At 39.9% G+C, this 22450-nt stretch overlaps 1 protein-coding gene across 3 annotated transcripts in view; it reads right to left on the reverse strand.

Moving 5' to 3' along the window:
- Positions 1-22450, reverse strand: part of MCTP1 (multiple C2 and transmembrane domain containing 1) — a 286934-nt gene that overhangs the window by 235482 nt on the left and 29002 nt on the right. Inside the window, exon 1 of one of the 3 annotated variants that reach the window (XM_074569629.1) lies at positions 8555-8630. The exons of the other annotated variants lie outside the window; for them this stretch is intronic. Within the exon in view, the coding sequence (XP_074425730.1) occupies positions 8555-8608 (54 nt within the window). The 5' untranslated portion in view covers positions 8609-8630. Of the gene's footprint in view, positions 1-8554; positions 8631-22450 lie in introns of those variants that run through there. 3 annotated transcript variants of the gene reach the window in all.

Consider the following 22450-nt stretch of genomic DNA (forward strand, 5'->3'; position numbering starts at 1 on the left):
GTAGCAACAGCTGGTAGAGTTACCTCCGACTACACAATGTCCTCGGCCTGAAGGAGCACTAAGTGGAAACTGGGCATTTGTGGTGTTTTCGTGCCCCAATCATCACCCAAACAGCAGGGTGGTACTGACCGGCACTCAGATTTCCTCAAGCTACGAAAAACTGGTAAGGCTCCTTAGGTATAGTTGCCAGGTTTTTGTTTTTAATTCATTAAATAAAATCTTAGAAAACTTGAACAAAACTAACAGATGGATTAAAAAAAAAAAAACACACAAACAAAAAACGTTCTATATGCAGAGAGTGAATCACGGTATTACTGTTCGTGCAGAGCCCAGCAATATGCAACTGTTGCTCCTAAACATTATGTCAATACAAGGAAACGTAGAAAAAACAACCTCTAATAAAATATGCAATATCAAAATATTTCTTTATCTTGGGGGGAGGGAGGGGGAAAGCTATTTAAAAAAAACCAACAAAAATAATCAAAACTCAAGCAGATCCATGGTGGTCTTCATACAAATCGTGCAGGCAAAGATCAGCTTTTTAATTAAAGTATAACATTGCCAACAATCATGACCAAATCTGGGCTGAAACATTAAAGAAAGTGTCCCATTACTCAAGGAATACGGTTCTAGGACCAGAGCAGAAACAGGAGAGAGAAAGCGAAGAGCTTCCCAGGTGGTCTCTTAGTTCTTGAATGCGGTAAGACGACCTGGTTATAAACCATTTTCAAGGGACTGAGGCCAGGAGGTACCTCCCCGTCCTGCATTTCAGTATTTCTATCCTTCCTCTACTACTCTCAGGTGTGCTGTATGTCAATTAGTTACGTTTTCTATAAAGTGTAATAGCCTCTCTTCAGCGTTGCATATGCAGCTTCAAATTACTATCCTTCCCTCATTCCTTTGTTTTGCAAAGATAATGGTTTAACCCCAACCCCATTTATAATTGGGTCCTGACTGAAGGCATGGTTTTTCCCCAGTTCAGCACACCTTCGTAACAGGACACAAACAGTAAACAAACTCATTTATGTATGTGGGAAATCCATCCTTTTAGAGTCCAGCTCTGAGAGGTTCTGAACTCAAGGCAGAAACCTGCAACATCCCACCTGTGACACAATCCCCGCTGGAGCTCAGCGCCTCTCCGACTAGACCCTCAGCAACTTGGAGCTTGGGACACAGGAAAAAAAAAGAAAAAGGAAAAAAAAAAAGGGAAAATAGAAGACTGTATTCTGTAATTCAAGCTCTTAAAACACACGAATGTGGAATGACTTGCCGTTGCTGTAAACAACTATTCTGTCTACAGTGCAGAAGGAGTTCTTGTGCTTTAAAGTTCTCCTGACTTGAGTATATAAATTGTAGGATTAAATGCTACCTTCTCATTTAAGTAAGGTACAGATCTGTCAAAAATGCCATGTTTGCATCAGTGGAAAGTGCAATGCCAGTATATCCCTGCTACATACAACTTCTTTCTAGAAATGTCAAGGAAAATAAAATGTATAAATAATTCAGCTTTAAAAAGAATGCTCAAACCTATTTAGGGATATCATATGCTCTCTGTAGAAGAATGCCCTTTAGACTTGAGTAGGTTTAACATACAATATAATATACACATCACGAAAAACAGGGAAGCAAGCACGGTCTGATTCAGTGAGTTCTGCCTCATAATATTTACAAAAGATCAGAAAAACCTGTACAAGTTTCCACTGACCCACCAACTTCAGAACGTAAGACTTCACGGGACTACGAAACTAGACGCCTTGACTGCCCTGCAGCACACACTGACGCGCGCTGGCCTGACACTGTGTCCACCACTGCTTGGACAAAATGGAGCCTCCCGAAGTGCAAAGGGATGGAAAGCCTGCTATACGCCATGATAGGCTGCTCTCAAAGCTAATTATCCTACTAAAAATAATTATATATGCCTTTTTACATAACAAGAACCAAGGGCAGGGAGCTCTTTCCCCACTTGATTGATGTGCCCGCATTTATGTAATGTTGCGGAACCAAGCAAGATACTGTCTCTCTTTCCACTCCTCTCACCAGGAGCAATCCTGCAGGGAAAAAAATCTACTGAAGAGACCCCTTCTGCTCTCCTGAGGGATTCCTGGATTATAATCATTCTCCACCTTCCTTTAGGTAAGCTGAACTCTAAGGTTTTCTCTGTTCGGCATTTTCTTCAGCCTGCAAATCGCTTTTAAGATAACCCAAGACTGTTTTTCAACATCTTCCTGAAGACGCAGACAATGTGTGCAATATTCCAAAGTCCTTCTCAGCCGCTCCTTACTCACAGCTGCAATCAGCTCTCCTCGCAGGCAGGATCTTCAGTTTCATACATCTCAAGGTCACTGTAGATCAGTTTGCTGCAGTGTTACACTAGGTTCTCTCACTAAACTGCTTGCTGACTATGACTCCTATTTCTCTTTTATGATTTCTCCTTTCCAGGACACTGTTCCCCTCTTACAGAGATGAGAACTGAGAACTGCATTTCTCATCCCTCAGTGTATAGGCAAATAACAATTTTGACCGTATTTAAAAACCGCTCTTTTTTAAAATGAGGCTACTTCCTGAAGTCACTCAAGCTGTCATCTATGCCTTTCTGCAATGTGTCGCCTGCCAATTTTATTAACAGCAAATGTATTTACTTCTAGATCATTAAATAGTGTGTTGAAAAGCATTGGATGGAATGCTCTGAAAAACCTCAGCAGAAATATTTCTGTTCAGTGATGCTACAAAATGACTATTTTTTGTGCATGACTATTTTTAACATGAGTTTTAATGACACTGTGCAGCGAAAATTTTTAGCTATAATTGTGCTGTATCAGACCGGCTCCCTGTGATGCTGTCACTGGCATGAAAGGAAAAGGCTAAGTTTATGCCTCTGATCTCCCACTCCTGCCCAGGGTACCAGAGCTCTCCCGTGCCCCTCCTCGCCCCCGCTGGACAGACCACCGGGGACCTCCTGCTGCAGTGGCACTGCAAGAGACATCCTGACACCTCAGGTGTACAGGGAGAGGGCTGCATCTTGCATTTTAAAATTACACATTTCAGAGATGGCCCCCAGGTGATCGCTTTCCTGATATGCTTCAACAATACTGCTGCTAGATGCATGCCAACAGGAGCATCAGTCATGGACTTTTGTTCAGTCTGCGATCACACACTGTATTTAAGCATACCAGATTTATAACACGAAGCCACTATATTTCTTTCATTCTTATTTTAATAATGCATGCCAAGAGAACTGCGAGTCAACATTTTGCCTCTGTCAACATTATTTCTCATCTAGATTTTCTTTCACATTTCATATTTTTAAGTGTTTCAGCAGTCCCTTGAACGTACATAATTAAGACCAGTTTCTGCTCCTGGACAAAAATAAAATTGTAGTAAGCTATATTACCTTACAGATCTTACATTAGTTCTGTTCTCCGATGAGAAAATATTGTTATAGTCGCAGCAGAAAATGCTACGGGCCATCATTATCAAATTATGAACTCTAACATTACACGGTGAATGCATTTTGACACATTTGAAGACAAATCTATTGCAATTCTTTACAGACAATTGCCCTGTCAAAGGATTATTTGTTTTCATAATTCATCAGTGGCTAAAACAAAGACTTATCGAGACCTCACAATAAAGCTGCTGACTGCAAATGATTCAGTTTACAGCTCCCGCTATAGGAGCGAAGGCAAACGAGACCCGGGCAGCAGCCTGCAACTACCCAAAGGGGCAGCATCTGCTCTGCATGAAATGCGAATGGGTGTCACATGCACAGATTTGGACTGGGATTTCCTACACATGCACAATAAAAATGCTTTTTGAATAGTTATAATAATAAAATTCCCCCTCCCCTGCAAATACTTGAAGAAGAAAAAAAAAATATCTACAAACACCATTAAGATTGAAAAGCTGACAAATCTCAGTCTCCCACAAGAAAAGCTGAGGTCAAACCGAAATGAGCATGCACCTCTAAAACATCTTGTAAAAATACAGTTGTCAAAACCTGAAAGTTTCTGGCATTAACACCATTTCACCTCAGCTCCAGTCACATCATCTTCGAAGACATTCAATAAACCCTGAAAACTGCATGTTGGAAAACTGGTATCAGGGTGTACGGCAGCATGGCAAAACTCCATGGCCCAAAGAAAATAGCCAGTCATGATTGAAAATGACAGAACATGTGAGATTGCAAGAAAGTCCTTTCATCTAACAGCAAGAAGCTGCAACTGGATGCTACTGATACAAATCTTGGTCAGAAAATACAGTATCCAGTCACAGGGCCATCCACAGGGGACCACTAATACTGCAGTGAAACACTGAACATAATCCAACCAGAAAAGGAATTCAGAGACTGGAAGTGCTGACCAAAACCATCAGAGACAGTCTGCAGCAATGAAACACGCAGTAAGTGTTCAGACTAGTTCTCATCCACTACCTAGGAATTCTGGTTGTGATGACTTTCCTCTGCAAATGTAGTGAGAAGCACAGCATCTACACAAATCTAAAATGTCAAGATAGTGCTTCAAATAGTTGCTTAATTGTGCTTGCCAGCGAAATATATAATGAAAGAAAGCAATCTGCTTTTTCCGCTAGAATCCATGCAAACAGAAGATGAATAAGCATAAAAGAAATAGAAAATCTGCAACCAAATTTTAAAGATGAAGTTATTTTGATATATGTTCATCCCTCAAGTAGTTTTGCATGGCTCACAAGATCATCTTCTACATTTTCCTGAACAGTATGAAATTACCAAGTACTCTAATCAGACTTAATACTTTGAGCATCACTTCGCAGACAGGTATCTATCTTATTTCAGATATTCTTATAACCATTTCCATTTTTAAAAAGAAGGAAGGAAGGAAGGAAGGAAGGAGGGAAAGTCAGCAATTATAGCAGCGGAAGTCGAAATCCCATGACTATAGTTCTGCTTTTAATTTCACATGGCAGCAAACGACTTCTCTTCATAGAAGACCCAGGGTATCACATCCAGCTAGCTAGCACTGGCTGCGGCACACACAGCCTTGCAGTCACTTAAGATTTCAGTGGGCACTCAGGGAACAATCTGAGTCATCTGCTCACTGTTGGCACCGAAAGACACAGATGTTTACAACAGTAAGAATTCATCAGTGATGCTTATTAAAGTACTGCCAGTATGACAATTCTGAAACCGTACACATTACCAGGAAAAGCATTGCCATTCACTTATAAACCGCCACTGAAACCGCCAAAAAGATTAATTTAAAAAAACCTAAACAAACAACAGAAAAATCCCAACTGTTCATTTGCTAGAAACAGAGGATGGAAATTACAGAAAAGAGGTCCTACTAAAATTCCAGTGTCACAGCAGCACACTCTTCTGAAGGATCTACAGCTGCAGTTTAGTCAGTAATATTAGTATTGTGTTCCTCATCAGTCACAAGGAACAGTCTGCTGGCTTATGCCTCTATGGTTACCTGAAAAGCACGTTCAAAATATTTTCTAGAAATATGGCTATAATACAATTTTTATCCTTTGAAAAGTAAGCAGTGCTTCATTTTACTAATGTTAATCTTCAAGTGACAGGCAATGTAAGAGCGTTACCTGTAAGCACCCTTAAAGAACTATTTGCTCTCAAAGACTGCTCGTAAGTTTAACTAAACAGATGATTAGGATGAAGAAGGATAACTTACGTAACACATTGGACTTTCCTTCAGAACAATTATCTAACCATACAGTTAAATACAACTGAAACAGTGGCAGAGTTTATTCATGCGTAACACTGCTCCAACAGATCTCCATCTCCCTTGAACACACTTTATGCCCTACAAGAGAGGAAAGTACAGGGGTGGCTGAAAAGCTCTGTCACTACCGCTATTGCATCTTGCCCACGGAAGTGAGATACTGGCTAACTAGTAAAATACACGGCATCTACCTCAGAGAGTCTCCTTACTAGATTTGAGATACTGCAGGAGTTTTGACTATAAATAGAGCCCTGGTTTAAAACCTGCCTACTTTACATCCTTCTCCCCATCCAGCTTCTGAGAGGCAGCAAGCCGAGCTCTTCTCCCTGTCCCGTGTTTAATTTAAGGAGGCTGCTCCTTAGAGTCCTCTGACATCGTGTGCATGACCAGCTGCTCAGGGATACATGGAGGAAGAAACCCACTTTTATGCCCACGTATCCACAGCATTAGGAGCATGACTGTGCACAGAGCCTCTGGATCTTTAAGGCAGTCTTAAAGTCACGTCACTTCTCCCTCATTCGGAAAGGTAGCAAGTGAATCAGTTTCTCCATTTGTATGATAAGGCATTGTTTTGCCACTAAAATGCAATACAACTGTATTATTTAACATATTAACTTATATTTTAGGACAACAGACTGGGTCACATCTCCTCCACTACACTTGACACATATAAAAACGTTTCTGTTGAACCGAGCACTTCATCCCAAGCAGAAAAAGTATTTGCCAGAATTCTGTCCTGGTTCTTTAAGGTAATCACCTTACAGGACCAAGGCGAAATAAACACACCACACTCATAAACAAAGCTCTCAAAATTATACAACAGCATCAGCAAACTCCTCTGAGTAATTTAGAGAGGAATGGCGGGATGTCTCAGTGCTCTCCTGGTGTCATACGTGGCATATGCTTTTCCTCCTCAGTTCTGTGATAAGGTGTTTTGCCTTGCTGATTGCACAAAAGAAATTCAGATTCAGAGTTTGACAGTGCCATGGAAAGTAACTAATAAAAACATGAAATCACCACTGAGAAGAGACAGAGGTTTAGAGTAGACTCTTCCCAGTGCCAGATAAGTGGAGCGCAGCGAAACCTCAAGTTTCTGACATCGTAGCATTGATGTACACAAATGAAAATATACTTTATGCATACGCATACCCCTGCATGTAAACATACAAAGGTACATGCATAGTTTTTTTAGTTATTTCCAAGAAACCCAATTCTGGAAGAGGCAGAAATCTCTCAACGGAATAAATCTAAACTTAAGCACATCAAGTTACCTAGCTGCCAAGTTTATATGATACAGAAGTACTTCCCGAGGAAGTGCTCCATGCACAGATGCCCTCCGACAACTCAGTAGTTAAAGAAATATATATGTAATGTGACATATATATGCATATATATATATTATATATATACACCTCTTCCTTCCTAGAACTGAATACTAGTGTTCCCTTCAGGGAATTCCTTTCATAGATAATTTCTGTTGAATTGAATTATTTTAAAGGCTTTCATCCCCCCTGCCCCCACTGCATTACTCTTATGCCCTAGCTGTTACACATAAAACTGGAAATGTCTCAGTTGAACACATAAATCTGAAAATACAGGCTACACATTCCAACACGTGCACTTTTAGAAAAGCAATGTGCATTTGTTGAAGGTTACTAATGAGACATTATGTTTAATACAAACTATTTTTAAATTAACTTTAAAAATACAGAACCAAAACTTCTCTGAAGAGGCATAGGCAGAAAAATGTTTGCTTTCAGAGAATGACCAGAAAAGAATTACTCTAATTCAGTGAAATTCACTATTTTCATTATTTATCTATTCAACAGAGATTCAGAATACACCTACTGGGTTTGAGTAAAAAATCAGCAGGATCAAAAATACTTCTGGGAGTGAAGAAACAATGAGGACCGGCTGTTGTTTGGCACCGGAATACAAACCCATGCAACATTTCCCTTATATGCTTAAAATTAGGCAGATGTTAAAGTATTTTACTAGAGTGAGGTCAAAGTCATAAATTAAACTTCCACAGTGGAGCGCTTGCCTCATTTAACTAAAGATGATTATTTTGAGACTCTGTTCCACTCCAGACACCTCACCTAACGAAGTAAATTTGTACTGCACTTCATTTTGGATGACGGTACACTGCAAAGTTCAGCATTTATTATTATTTAATCAATAAGCTACACGGTTTTCCAAAAGCAGAATCGAGTCTCCTAGTCTTGGCCGAAATTCAGTCCATTTTAGGTGTGATGCACCAGCAGCAACTGGCTGAGATTTAACTCAAGCTACCTAGGTAGCTCAACTGTGGAGCCAAGTTCAGCCCCAGCTGAATAAACTGCCAAAAGAAACCGCGTCAATACTGGTGCTGGTGAACCCAAGCCGAGATCCTTACTGTTGAAGCTACAGTACTTCATAGAGAAATTGGTGGTTAATAAATTTTACCACTGTAACACTGATAAGTAAAGTATACTGTTATCGTAGAAGCAGAATCAGAAAAACAGGACTTGTTGAAATGATTTCAGGGAGCGAGTGGCAGCATCCAGGTTTCCCAGCATGCGGATTAGCACCCTCCGCGCAGAAACCCGTTACCTGTTAACAGAAGACATTTAACGCTACTGGAATCTAGACAAACAAAATAGGTTTATCACAGCACAGGAAGACTGTAGGACAAAAAGATTTAAAAAGGGGGGAAAAAAATCCCTAAACACCAGAGAAGTAATTATTACATTATTACGTTAGTTCCTATGAACAGGAATATTCTGACAGAAAAGTTCACACAGGCTCTTCTCAGAAGCAGATCATGCAATTATTTCTGTTTACCTATTTAAACCACTTACTCCTCTTAGCAAGACTCTTTTCTTCATACGTGCCTGGAAGCAGAAATGTTTCATACGCGTTCGTAATACAGCTGCTTCCTTCACACGATGCTTTCTTCCTTGTTCAGCTCTGCAGCCGGGGAAAATACTTTCACTCCTTTCATAGGCAAAAAAAAAACAAGAATACCTTGAGCCTGTGGAAGTTAAACTTACAAATATACTCCCAGCACTATCTGAGTGGTGTTTGTCTTGAAAGCAAAGCAGGTACGAGCTCTGTCATTCATCCCCCATGCAGCAATCGGATTTCTTGTTGAGCTCTGGCTGCTCCACAGCAGCTGTGACCTTCAAGTAAGCTAAACTTGGCAAGTGAGCAAAAAAAGCCCACCTAGGAGATGGGAGTTCACCATGAGTGAACAACTCCCTGCACAACTTCTGTCCTCCAATTATTTTTTTTTCCTCAAAAATACTTTATAAAAAATATTTTTAAAAAACACTAACACAGAAATTATGTCCCTGAGAAAGTTCTTCATGAACAAGCAGACACATGGCCATTAGGTTGCATTTCCGCTTCTTCCAGCTGGCAAAAAAGCAAAATCATAACTGCAGCGTTTGGCTGATGCAAATTTTTCTTTTTATTTCTAGAACAGCACACTCAAATGCAAACATGCAGGCAGTAATAAACTCTGCCAAATGCAATTCTGATTTTCTGGCACAGAATTCCATTTTGCCCTGTGCTCTATCAGCAAACGTGCGCACCAGGCCACTATCAGGTCAAGAGTTACAGACTGTCGCATCTTCCACAGAGACGATACTGAGCTCCACGCAACGCATCAGTAAAGCACTTTCAGGTAGGCTTTGATGTCACATAGTTTGCTGAACTGGGATCTGTTGCCACCTCTTCGGAAGGAGCTGTTCAGGGGGAATGCGAAAATACTATATATTGTGGCTTCAGAAACAGGCATTTTAGACATTTTTCCACAGTTAAACTGACACCGATATGTGAAAAATGCTCATAAATAGGGACTCAACTCAGAGAGATCTGAACTGATAAACAGGGATTCGGGCAGATAAAAGCAGTGCTGGAAATCTGACAAGTACTCTCAATTTGAGGAATGTCTGTTTGTATTCCTCAGGTTAATGCTCCAGTCTTCAGGGTCCAAAACGCCTTATAAAAGCCTAAGTGTCAGGGGATCGGTTGAATCCCTGCTTTTGTTGTTCGGTTCTTTGTGGGGGTTCTTTTTTAAGCATTAATGAACAAATTCATAGAAAATCCCCTTCCATTTATTTTAAAGCTTGGTCATTTTCCTTTCTGTTGTTTTTACACGTTGACCTTAAATCCCAAACCAACAGAAAGCAAAAAACATGCAGGGTGTTTGAGTTCACCCTTCCAATAAAGAATCATTAGTAAGTAGTAAATTAGTTAGTAGTATGAAAACATTATTTTGTATATCAAAATTCTAAAAGAATTTTTTTTCCTTAACAACAAAAGCATAGTCATGTTTAGAATCCTTTTCCTTTAAGTATCTGTACAAAAATGTGAACAATATCTCTCACCCCTTCTAACATGTTTTATGTTGTGTCAATACCAGACTTTATGAAGGGAAGTTGGGAGGGGGCCCGTTCAGAATTGTTTTTTTAAAAAAAAAAACTCACTGAATTTTAGACTACAGACCTTTTCTCCCCTGTGTCTATCATATCTAGCTTCTCGGTTTTACTGTGTTCCAATCTATTTTCCTTTTTTTAATTGCAGTTCTTATTTTATATTTCGTAATACCCAAAACCCACACATTATATGAATTAATGTGTTTGTTTGTTTGTGTTTTCAAATCTAAATAATTCAGGAAGGTGAAGGGGTTAAAAATTTGCTTCCTAAGCTGTAAGAAAATGCTTGAAGAAAAAAAAAACAAAACACTACACCAAAAAAATGCCACTCTCTATGTTTTTTAAAATATTGCTTTTCTTCTTGGTCTCACAAGAGGTTAGCACACCACATGCTTATTTTTAGGCATTTATCTTCAAGTACATGCATTTTCCTTTTTTTCTGTTTCTTCCAGAGACTTAATAATACATGGTACTGGATAACAGAGATTTTTGATCTTCAATTTTATCAATTTTCCATAACTAAAGGACAATATTTGCTATTAAAAGAGAGACTCTTCCTGCTGTCTCTTCAATAAAAAGCAACCATTCTTTCACTTTTCTTTAAATTCCTGAATTTACTTCTTCCAGCTACGTTTTGAATAGACTGTGTTAGCACGGGATGTCAATTTCCTGTCTTTATGTAGGTATCCTACATCCCAAAAAACCCTGCAAATTAGCTGCCCCACTCCTTGGCAGAGTCAGTCCTGTGGATTTTTGCTTCTTGCTTTAGCATAGTGCAGGTGAAACTGAAGCTATAAACTTATTTAAATTCTTTTTGCTTTTGTGGGAATTTTTCTTCTTTTTTAGCTACCTCCTTTAAACCCTTCAGGACAACCAGCAGAAGATCTCCTAAACCTGCATGCACTGACCAGTCTCTGCCTTGACATTACCAAAGTTTACATCAATACCAATTTTGCCTTCCCTGCTCCTCTTTCTTTGCACTTTCTATTGTCAAAAATCTCAGCTGCACGCATCGCCAGGACTTCCTCTGCAGTTTATTGCTGTTGCTTACTAAAACTTGTATACTTAAAGTTTTCAAAGACAAAAAGAACTCGTGGTGTTGCATTAGCACATCAAAAAAAAGATACTCGATTTGAACGCCAGCCCCCCATAGTTCAGAAATTTCTCACCAAGATTACTGGAGACTGGTAGGACTTACCTGAATAAATTGTTTTGTCAGTTTTATCTTGCTAAATTATCACATTAAAATATTACAGGGAGTTGAGTTTTTATCATAAAAACCAAAAGAGCTACTCATTCTTTGCCTAAATTAAGGTCAGAAGCAGGTATCAAGACATACCTGTAAGAACAGTTTCCAAGAACCACTCCAGCATCTGCCCCTCAACAGCTAATCACGCTGATTGGTCATATAGGGTATATATCACCCACAGTAAATTCGGTGTACAATATTCTATTGGTTTAATCTAATGCTTGCATGAAAACTGAGTTCCACTATTATCTTTACTTAGCCTGTACATGCCAAAAGTTTTATCAAAATAACCATCCCAAAATTTGATTATAAATGCCAAAATTCGTTTTCTTTTACTTGACACATTGTAATCCTGCTAAATCAATACATCATGGGATTTATTATCCTAATTATAAAAAAACCTTTCCTGTCAAGTTATCCATATAACAGTATCTTATATTCATCAGATTCTGTCACTAAAACTCATTTTGCCTTTGCATTTCAAAAGCTGTGTTTCATAAATTTTGACGGAATTAAACCCCTTACTAGCAAAGTTTCAATTTTAAGATTTTACAATATTCTTCCATTTTATTTAGATGAATTTGCAGTCTGAACTGCCCCTCTAGTTCTAATGCAGTCATCATGATACATCCCACAGACCAAATTTCTTCCATATAAATGTGTTTACATGTAAATCCACGTGTGAGTTTACATAAACATTACTTAAACAATTAAATATCGGGATTTTAATCACTATTTTTCTGAAACGTTGCATTCAATTACTATTTTTGTCACATTTTGATTTGAGGCCAGTTCAAAAAAGTTATACTTCAAATCAGTAGAGGGAATTAGTACAAGGAAGCTGGGGCGGGTGGGGCTGGGAGCTGTCAATGTCATCCTGCAAAATATAGGGTGATATTCTTCAATACTAAAATTTTGTAATTTCCAGAAGAGTAACTGATAGCAACCGTTGTAAATCAGCCAGGGCCCAGCACTTCCATAGCTGAGCATGGAGACCCCCATATTCATGGCAAGGAAATAATTCATACCCTGACTGACAAAAGGAGATTTCCAACCACTTTTGGCAGAGATTTTTTTATATTTTTTTTTAATGTCAGAAACTGGAATTCTGCTCCTTTACCCCAACTTCAGAAGAGAGACAGTTGCATGAACGTCTCTATGGTCTGCTCTCAGACCTCACGAGCTCCCTCTGTGAAGCCCCAGAGTCCAGCTCCTACAAAGTTTTTGCCCACAGTAACTGCAGCTCCTGCCCTGGATTCTGCCCCTCAGACTAGCAGCCTTCGCTGGGCAACCACTGCAGCATCCACCGGAACACAAACAGGATCCCCGCTTTGTCTTCTTTAGGAATGGCTGTGGGAGAACATTCTTCCTAAACGTAACACCTCATGCTTTCCTTGGAGCACATCAGCACACCAAATGAATCCCAAAGTCAGATCACACGACCATTCAACCTTGAGTCCCTCTGCAACTAAGACCATCAACTATGACATTGAGCCTAATCATGTTACTTACAAGTTTCCATGCACGCAGAAAATAAATGGCATTAATAGTAAATGTAGAGTCTTCCCTCTCCAGGTGGGGCTCAACAGTAGGCAAACGCTGAGACATACCCATGTTGGATATGGAAATTCCTAAATTACACTTAGGAAATGTATCTTCCTGTCAGTTTATCCACACACTGATACACAGGTTAAAATATTTCCCTAGGACAGAGGACTAAAAAAGCACCCATTAGATCAAGTCCCAGCTGACACAAACTAACCAGTCTTCTAAACTAATTATCTCAACATATAGCTGTCTAAACATTACTTTTTATCATCTGCTCAAAGAAAGAACATGCAAACAGACTTAAGACATGAAACACATATCTGGCTGAGGATTCGGCTGCTCCACGTACACCAAGGCAGACAAAATCCCGGCCATGTCTGGCAGAGGCAGGTAACCCTGCCAGCACAGACAAAAGTTTTTTTTCAGTGCTGCAGCTCAAGAACAGAACGTGCTGTTTTCAAGTTGACTAATAAACATTGGCTTGTTTGGAAAAGGTCACCATGTGTTCCTGCAAAATTTCTGCTCTCTCTGCATACCTCCCAAGGAGGCCAAATCTTGCACAGGAGTCATGAGAGGATAAAACCAAGCAGCTGAAACCAGCAAGGCAGCGATGATTACAGGGTTCATCCTTGGGGGGGGAAAAGAAAGGAAAAAAAGGGGCCCCGAGGCTAAAAGAACACGTTCCCAGAGAGACTGTATAAAGACCAGCAACACAGCAGTCTCTCTGGCACTCTGACAATCACCTAGAAAGATTGCATTACTTGGCAAATAGAAAAGGGAATACTTTCCACTACTACCCTCCGTTCCTGCTTGATGCTTCACACTACCAGATTGCTCTGCCTCTACACCTTTCTCCTATTCTTCCTCCACTTTGCTCCCAGAAGGATCTTCATCAAACCGAAAGTATGTGAAAACATCCCAGGACCTGAAAACATCAATTTAGACCAATTTGGTCTTCAAAGTTTTTAAGAAAAAGCAAGGAAACTCATATCTAGGATAGCTATTCAGAGAACTCAGTTCCGGTCCACTAAAATCTCAATTAATGCTTAAATGGGAGCTTTAAAAGACAGAAGTTCACAATTGTTAAAAAATCTCAGCTCTCAAAAGCTTTATGTGAAATTTGAAAATATAATCATCAGAAGCTGGTACAGCGGCTTCTTCTTTCACACCACTTTTGCATAATCCTTCCACTGACTTCTTTACAATATTAATTAAGCTGCCTGTCCTTTAATAATGCCTCGATAAAGTTTGTCGATCTTTATCTTATACTTCATGAGACAGAAGGTTGGGAGACCTGACATAACACCAGTACTTGGGCATCTGATGCACATACTTTGCCTCACATAAATAGAAAGCCCAAGTTTAGGAAGTCAGATACCGTCACAGCAGCCAGCCGAGCGTCCCGTCCCGCACAGTAGCATCTTTTAATGGATAATAGCAGCTTTATTTTCTGAAGAGGAAAGCAACAGTATTATAGCAAAATAAAAAAGCAAAGTCCTTCCCTGCTGCCCATCTTGCTCGTTTGCCCTTTGTGGGCGACCCACAAGGTATGAAGACACATTACAGAAGTTTAGAAGCCAGCAAGGGACGGCTCCATCTGTGCTCCCGTCTTCAGACTACTGGGGAGATGGACAGACAAAAGTCATTTTTACTTTGTAGGTATCTTTCTGCCTTGATTTCCCTTTCTGGAGCTTTCTTGTGCTGATTCATTCTTACACTGGCAGTACATTTTTCAATTCTGCAGTTGAGGAATTTGCTTCTTTCTGGTTTGTGCCATGCAGACCTATTTCTGACTTTACTTAATAGCCTCAGCCAGTTTGTTAAAAAAAATTTTTAAAAGAGAATCACAACTACTTTTGCCACCTCCTTTGGTTAGCATGTATGTACCTAGAAATGTAGTTGCCATTACTTTGCAAGTGGTGTTATGAAAAGAAGAGAAAGAATTAATCTACAACCAGAAATGCCTGAATTACCCCAAACAAGAAAGGTCTGTCACACTATCCCTAACAGGTTCATATGGGGTAACTTCAAACTGCAGTTTGTGAAAGCCAGAAGGGTTTGCAAGGGCATTTTCCGTTTGTTTTAACAAAGCTCTCTCCGGGAAGTTTTCCAGTCTAGATGGGTAAGAGCAATATACGGCTGACATCTGTAAAACCTAGAATTTAAAAAGCTTAGTGCAGTCTGAGAGGAAATGTAAATCTAAATAAATGTACATGGTTATCAGAAAAAGGATGCTTCACCACAAGTCCACTCCGGGGAAAAAAAAAAAATTATCCTCAACTTTAGCTCATGCTCGCTTTGCTCTGGTATGCTGCCCACGTTTGACAATTGTATCCACCTTTTTCCAAGGGTGGATGCAGGTAACGTCACCAACCCCTGCCTGCCATCGAAGTTAAGCTTCTTATTTGTAAGAAATATTTGTAATGCAATGCTTCCTTGTAATGCTTTCCATCAAAAAATGCACACTAGCCTGCATTAGCAAATGCAAACACTGTTTGCTTGATAATTGCCTGACTTAAGTAACGCACCTTAATAGAAGTAAGTGCTGACCTGTGACAAGCAATTTATACTGTTTAGTGACCACGCTCACTTGTACAATAAATGCTGAGCCTGTTTCTCTTCTGCTGCACTTCAGTCCCTCTCTGCTGGGCAGAGTGGCCAAAGCAGCATAAAGAGAACGGATACCCAAGTCTAGGTCAGGAGGGCTTCTCTGGGAGAGGCCGGGTCATCCCTGGTGCGGGAGACGCTGAGGAGGTGGCAAGGGCGACAGTGTTACACCCCACAGCTCTGTACGCATCTCCCCGGCCTCCTGGTCCACAGCACGGCCAATGGAGACCCCTGAACTCAGAAACCCTCCTCTTCAGCAAGAAGCCTCAACTCGGAAGGTGGGGGCAGACCATGCTTCCCTGCTCCCAGCTGCCACCCAGAAACACACTTTGCATTTGGGAAACACACGAGGACACTGAGGAACTACAAAACTGTCATTTGAAACAAACAAATAAGCCTTTTCCAGGGATTTAAAGACTAAGTTAAACGTCATTCTATGAAGGCAGTTTAAAAGTTCATTTTTCTCCTTCAATAGAAGACCAAAGATTTGCTGTAGTCAGAATGCAGCACACACCCTGTTTCTTTCATCTGGTTCCTCCTAACAGGAGTCCCTCGGAGGCCTCACCAACAGTCCCATGGGTTCTCTACTCCCGGACCCTTCTCTAAGTTTCACCTGTCTTTCTTACTGACCTGCCTGCTTCAGAAGGTCCCATACTGCCTTAGCACCCAACTGACCCACTCCTCCACTTGCCCAGATAAAACACAATCTTTTAATATCTTGTTTATCCAAAGAAACACAGAACTAGAGAGATTTTGATTAAAGTAATGAAGAAGGTCTGCGCTCATTAACTTCAGCTATCTTCCAGTTTCTCCTTTCTTAGGACGTGCCCATACCTTCCTCAGGACATGCAGAGCCCAGTGTGGAGATCTGAACTCCTTCGGCAGGACTACAACAACTGCAGAATAGCAGACAGTATACCTATGTCCAAAGATTGCCATGAACAAGTTCATTAATCCTTTTCGAGGCAGGACTTTTTTTTTTCCTCCCCAAATACAAGCAGGCACTGAATAGTGTCAGAGTAAATGTATGTTTCCTCTCTGTAATAGCATTGAGGAACTCTGTGCTCCACTGTACGGGAAAACATTATGTCCCTACTTATTGTACCACACCACAACAGCCTCTGGGCTTTACCTGCAAAAACTGTGTCGTACATATTTATATCAGTAATTTTCAACAGAACCAAATCTCACAATTTCATGCTTCGCTGCTTCAAATATCCAGCTTTGGTTTTAAAACTTATTTCAACCAATTACTACCTTATTGTGCCTATGGTTAAACAGTAGCACAAGAGTTAACAATTTACCTCCCTGGTCCTTTTCCTACGTGGACAGATTGAAGCAAGAGTTAATCCCTTGAATTTATACCACACACAACATAAGAATAGTTAGACAAATGAGTCATACTCATGGATACAATACACGTCTTCCATGCTCTCCACATTAGTACACAGTGGCCAGAGTTAACTGTCACCTTGTAAAGCATCACAGTTATTTTTTAGTGCTGGAAATAGTGCAGCAGCATTTATAGAAAGCGACTACTGACAGTCCTACAGCAGTCTGTGTTACTCTGCAGACATAACCAAGGTATACATTAAAAAAAAATAATAATATATGCATCCTATGAAGTAACTGGAAAAAATATCCCCTTGACGTGTAACTAGTGATCCTGAAGTGAAAATACCTCAGAATTTACAAAGCAGGTAACGTTGCCCAAAACCCCTGGGAAAATGACACCCAGATTTTGCTGAACAGCTCAAATCCAGAAAGCACAGCCTGACCTAATCAGCTTCTTCAGCTGACCTGGCTCATTAAGTTATCTATTTTCCTAGTTTCAATTCCAATTCACAAAAAATTGCTCATTGCCAGCTGGTATCAACTAAAATAAGAAACATGGCATTATTTTCCTTTTTCTGCCATGTGAAAAATCTGTTAATGTCTGAAGATATGCAAACCATCTTAACCTTGAAAGGAACAAAATAACACAAACATTTTGACTCAACTGGTAAAGGAGGTCCAGTCTCTGGCGCAAGAGATAGTTACAGCAATTTTACATTGTTATGTCTGATTACAAGGTTAAGGTTTCTTCTTATTTTTAAAATACAACATCCCTTCCCTGCAACCTCTCTGTGGTTCCAAATTAGTCTGCACAAAAAAAAAAAAAACACAAAACAACCTTGTATCCCAGGCACAAAACAGACTGGTAGAAGATTAAAACATAGATCCTTTCGTTAGACCACTCTAGAGCATACTAGCTGAAATACGCCTCCAAAGCATCAAAAGAACATCTTCAAAAGCTAGGGAAAAGAGAACACAAGAAGCAGGCAGAGAAATTTCGGGTTTTTTTATACTGCTTTGATTTCAATGTCTATGCAGTACACTCAAATCTTTTTGGAACTCTTCTCACATTCAGCAATAAGTAAAGATAAAGCTGACAAAAATTAAATTAAGGCTCCTAGTATCTGAAAAATAAAATGATAGCTGCAGCCAAGCTCAAAAAAAAACCCTAACAACAATAACAGACTTACCACCCTGAAACCTTAAGACAGCCTGAAAATCTTCAACTCCACAGCTGATCAATAAAACCAACAAAATTCCTTTCATTCAGTCCTTGGCCTAAACATGCATCATAATCTATGGAGCGGTTTGTAAAGTTTTTAAAATCTAAAATATTGTTACTTTCACTATATGAAGTTTCTGAGTAATGTTCAGGAGGAAGAAAAGAACCAGGTCACAGGGACACTGAAAAGTAGTTTGTATTAGCCACTAACCTGAGCAGCTCCCTTTCCTTCACGCCCGACGTGTTCTCAGAAGTCCATTTCTCTATTAAAACAAGTTAATCTCTGGTCCCTCTAGTGTCTTACCTGTCTCTGAAAACAGGATATTTATACAGACATTAGTGTGCGTACATTTGAAGATAAAAAAGTAATAGTGAACTGAGCACAACACAAATTATATAGGATAAGAGATAGAATTTCCTGGTTTGAGGTAAAATGGTAATTTTACTTTTCTGTTTATTACTTTTACTTTTCAGTTAAGCCTCTTCCAAGTAACTGAACTCTCTGAAGTTAACAGCATATTTTTCGGACAGTAGTCTGCTCCCAGAGTGATAAGACCTAACATTTCTAGTTAATACCCAGGGATGGTATGCAGAGAGGCTCTTGCTTATGCTTATTGCTATATATATAACAACCAACGTCAGCTAACTCCGTTATTTGCCCCACTGGAGGGTCAGAAGCAGAAGAGCGCAGAGGGGTCCCACCTGCAGAGAGGAGCAGGCAGGACAGGGGACCCAAAACTGACCAAGAGGGTATTCCATCCCATCTGCCCCATGCTCAGGTGTCAAAGCTGAGGCATCAAAGGGTCAGCCTCTTTCTTCAAGGAAAGAAAGGGTCTAAGAAGGATCCTGTCTGTTTGTCTGCCGTTGATCCCAATCCATGTGCTCCTGAATCCAGTTCCCATCTGTCGCTGATTCCAGTCTGGAATCCCACTGGCAGCATCTGACGGTGATGTGGTCATCATCCTGGGAACTCGATATGGGTTGTATATATTGTATATAATTCATTATTTTATTTTTTTATATTATCTTTTCTTTTTATTATATTATTATTAATATTTCATTAAAGTAGTTTATTTTCTCTTAAACTCATAAGTCTATTTCTCTCTTATCCTTCTCTCCCTGAAGGGAGAGGCTGGGGAGAGCCTCTGTCGTTCGTTTCAGTGGCCAGTCCAGCCCAAACCACCACAATCAGTAACAGCAAATGACAAGAAGTATCATTTCGCTTGGATGTTTTTTGAGATATAGAGTCTATCCTTTATTTCCACCATCCCCAATCACCAGGGAAGGTCAGCAAAAGACATTCTGCAAGCTTCTCTGAAAGCATGAAGCAAGAAGAACCAAGTGTGCACCAGTGCTGCTGGTGCTTCTCCTACTCCACACTTTCTGCTGCCTCATCAACAATCCTTTCACTCTCCTAAGACCAAATAGAGAAGTTTGTCTAGTTCAGCAGTTCTTCCTTCTCTCTCTTCTCACAGTTGTACATACAAGTAATTTAAATATTTCTGACTTACTGTGGTTTAATAAGTGGCTGCTAGGTGACCTGTATTAACTGACCCAGGAAAACATCCTGAGCGCTGCAAATACAGAATATGCTCTCGTAACCTCACTGGCTGCAACTGTCTGTACTCATTCTCCAGTTTTGCAACAACATAAGGCTGTTTTTTCCAAATATGGAGGTAGGCTGTTCTTCTTTACGGTACTTGTTTTGCTGAGTGCTCCCTGCACTTGCAAGCATATGGCATCGTCATGCTGAATGATGGGAGGCCTCAACAAGGCTCGTGGCTGCCTGTGATCCATGGGCAGCCACAAGCCTTGGCGAAGCTGAAAATGCAACAGCAACATTCAGTGTAGTTAAATGAAAGAGACACTTTTTATTAGCCTAAACTGTGAAAAATACAACCCTAGGGACTCTTGACAAATGGCACATGACTAGGCTGAATACAAACACAGAAGCGAGGAACTGATTTGGATGCAGTTGTATGTGTGTATGGCAGAAGCCATCATAGAAACAGAAAGCCAAGGTGACAGCCAATAATGATTTGGGAAAAGTAATGGCTAACAAAGGTAGCCTGAAATTATAAGTACGGAGATTGTCTCCATTTTGGGGTTTTTTTGCTCCTACTTTATCCAGCAAAATACAGGGGCAGAAGGGACTGTTTACATTCTCTAAAGGTCTAAAGAAGGGTAGAATTTTCCTTACGTCAGTTTTTTTAAAATGAAAAAAAAATAATTCTAAAGCTGAAGACAAGCTTAGAACAGAAATTTGGACTCTGTTACCTCTGTGATGCCCGCTACTATAGCTTACCAGCACCTACTAACTACACGTCTTGCATTTACAGTGGATGTGTAGACCCTAAACTGTGCAATGGCCTGAAGCATGATACACGACATGTATACATACCCAGATATTTACTTGTATTATTTGCACAGCTCTGTTAAGTATGCAGGGAACCCAGCAACCACACAGATAAAATACAGGCCATGTGATAAAACAGCAGTGTAATTCTTTTTAAATGCCATGTTTGCATATATAAATTTTTCCCTTTGTGGTTTCATGACTCCCTGCAGCTCACATTGTTGTTATGTATGGCTGCACTGCTATCTTTGCATTATTTAAAAGTTTTATTGAACATTTGTTTCATTTTTCCCCATAAACATTTTGATAGATCACTTCAACCTGAATAGTTCTGGTTTAGTTTCCTTCCTGTCCCCTTCCTAACAAAGTCATTTCACGCTTTAAGATAAATCATCCACGATAAAACAACCAACAGTTAACACTTGGTTAAGAAAAAAAAAACCCAACATAATAAACCAAAAACCTCAAGAACTAAAAAAATTCAGAACCTAACTGGCTTTTCTCACATATTTTTAACATGATCATATGCAACAGTTTAATACTACTGTACAATCTAATCACTCATTAATGTTCGTTAATCTAATGATTACAAATATTTAACTTAAGCAGTTATCAGCAGCATCTGTAGCTTTGTGTTCAGAAATCACCTAAGAGACACAAAAAGCGGCTGTTAATCTTTGATCTTGGACATATCAACACCACCAGTTTTAAGGATTATATGAACTTCAAACTAGTAGTCTAACTGGACTGACATGAACTTCAGCCAGCAATTTATCTGGACTTTTAAATAAAGTCTTCATGTGCATAAGCATGCAAGGCCACTGTGCAGAAGGAAAATGTGGAAACTGCTTACAGATACTTTTGAGATTTCCTATAAAGGGTTTTCTATCAGAGATCCCTCTCCTCTCCTCCTGCTTAGCTAAGGAAATCCTCTACCGTGTGTGTGTTTTAAAACTTTTTTTCCGCCTTTGTAAAGCTGTAATTCCTTTCTGTCCCCCTCCACGGCTCAAGGATCGGGGTGTGAGGAGTGGAGCCCTGGCAATGCCTTCAGCTCAAGAGTTGCAAATGAATCAAGGTTCTGGGCTGCCTGAACCGCTCCACCTCGCAGGTGCGGAGCAGCGGGAGTGACGGGGATATCTGGGAAGCCAGAACTCCCCCACGAGCAACATATGATAGCTGGTGGCACAGAAAACCTCGGCAGCTGCATGCAGACTTTGTATCTGCATCCTTTGGTCATTATTATTGCTTTTATGAACATGGACACAGCTGGGAGAGCTCCAATTTAAAGCTTATACCAGACGAGGAAAAGTCTTAGAATGAAAAGCTGCAAAAACGCACTGGAAAGTTCACTCGATCTGTATGTTGTTTTTATTCCACTAAAAGTTTTCTACTTGCATATTAGCTTCACCTCACGAGTCAGATTTTCTTGAGTATCTTTGGAGAAGGTACTAAAATACCTTCAGTCTGTCTACTCACATTTACTTGCAGAGTTTACTGTGGAATTTCCTCTATTGTACCACATGGGATCACATGCACCACATGTTTGTTCAGTGTTAAAGTTGCATCGATTTTTATCACAGGTCTCATGACATTCTGAGGTTTTCTTCAGAGCTCCTAGAATCAATACATCATAGTGAAATATTAAGCCTGAGGTAAAAGACCCATCTTTTTCATTATTTTTTAATTATTTTTTTTAATACCCATTGCAGTTTTGAGTCTGAAGATTCAGCAGAAATGAAAGTTTCCTGAAAGTCATAAGGAAGCCGCAGCATGCATCCAAAATAAAACATCGGTTTCACAGTTTCTAAGCGTGTCACTCTGACAAGCATAGGTCATTCTTGAACGCTCCAGGACAGCAGTACAACACTGCACTTCAAGATCAATGCTTGATTACCTTTTCACCTTCCCAATTAGTTCTTAGAGCACTCATGGTGCCTGCAGTGGTTACGGTAAATCTAAATTACCCTGTAACAGGATAGCACTTTTATTCCATGTGTT

The sequence above is a fragment of the Larus michahellis genome, chromosome Z (genome assembly GCF_964199755.1).
Source record: "Larus michahellis chromosome Z, bLarMic1.1, whole genome shotgun sequence".
In the NCBI taxonomy this organism is placed as follows: Eukaryota; Metazoa; Chordata; class Aves; order Charadriiformes; family Laridae; genus Larus; species Larus michahellis.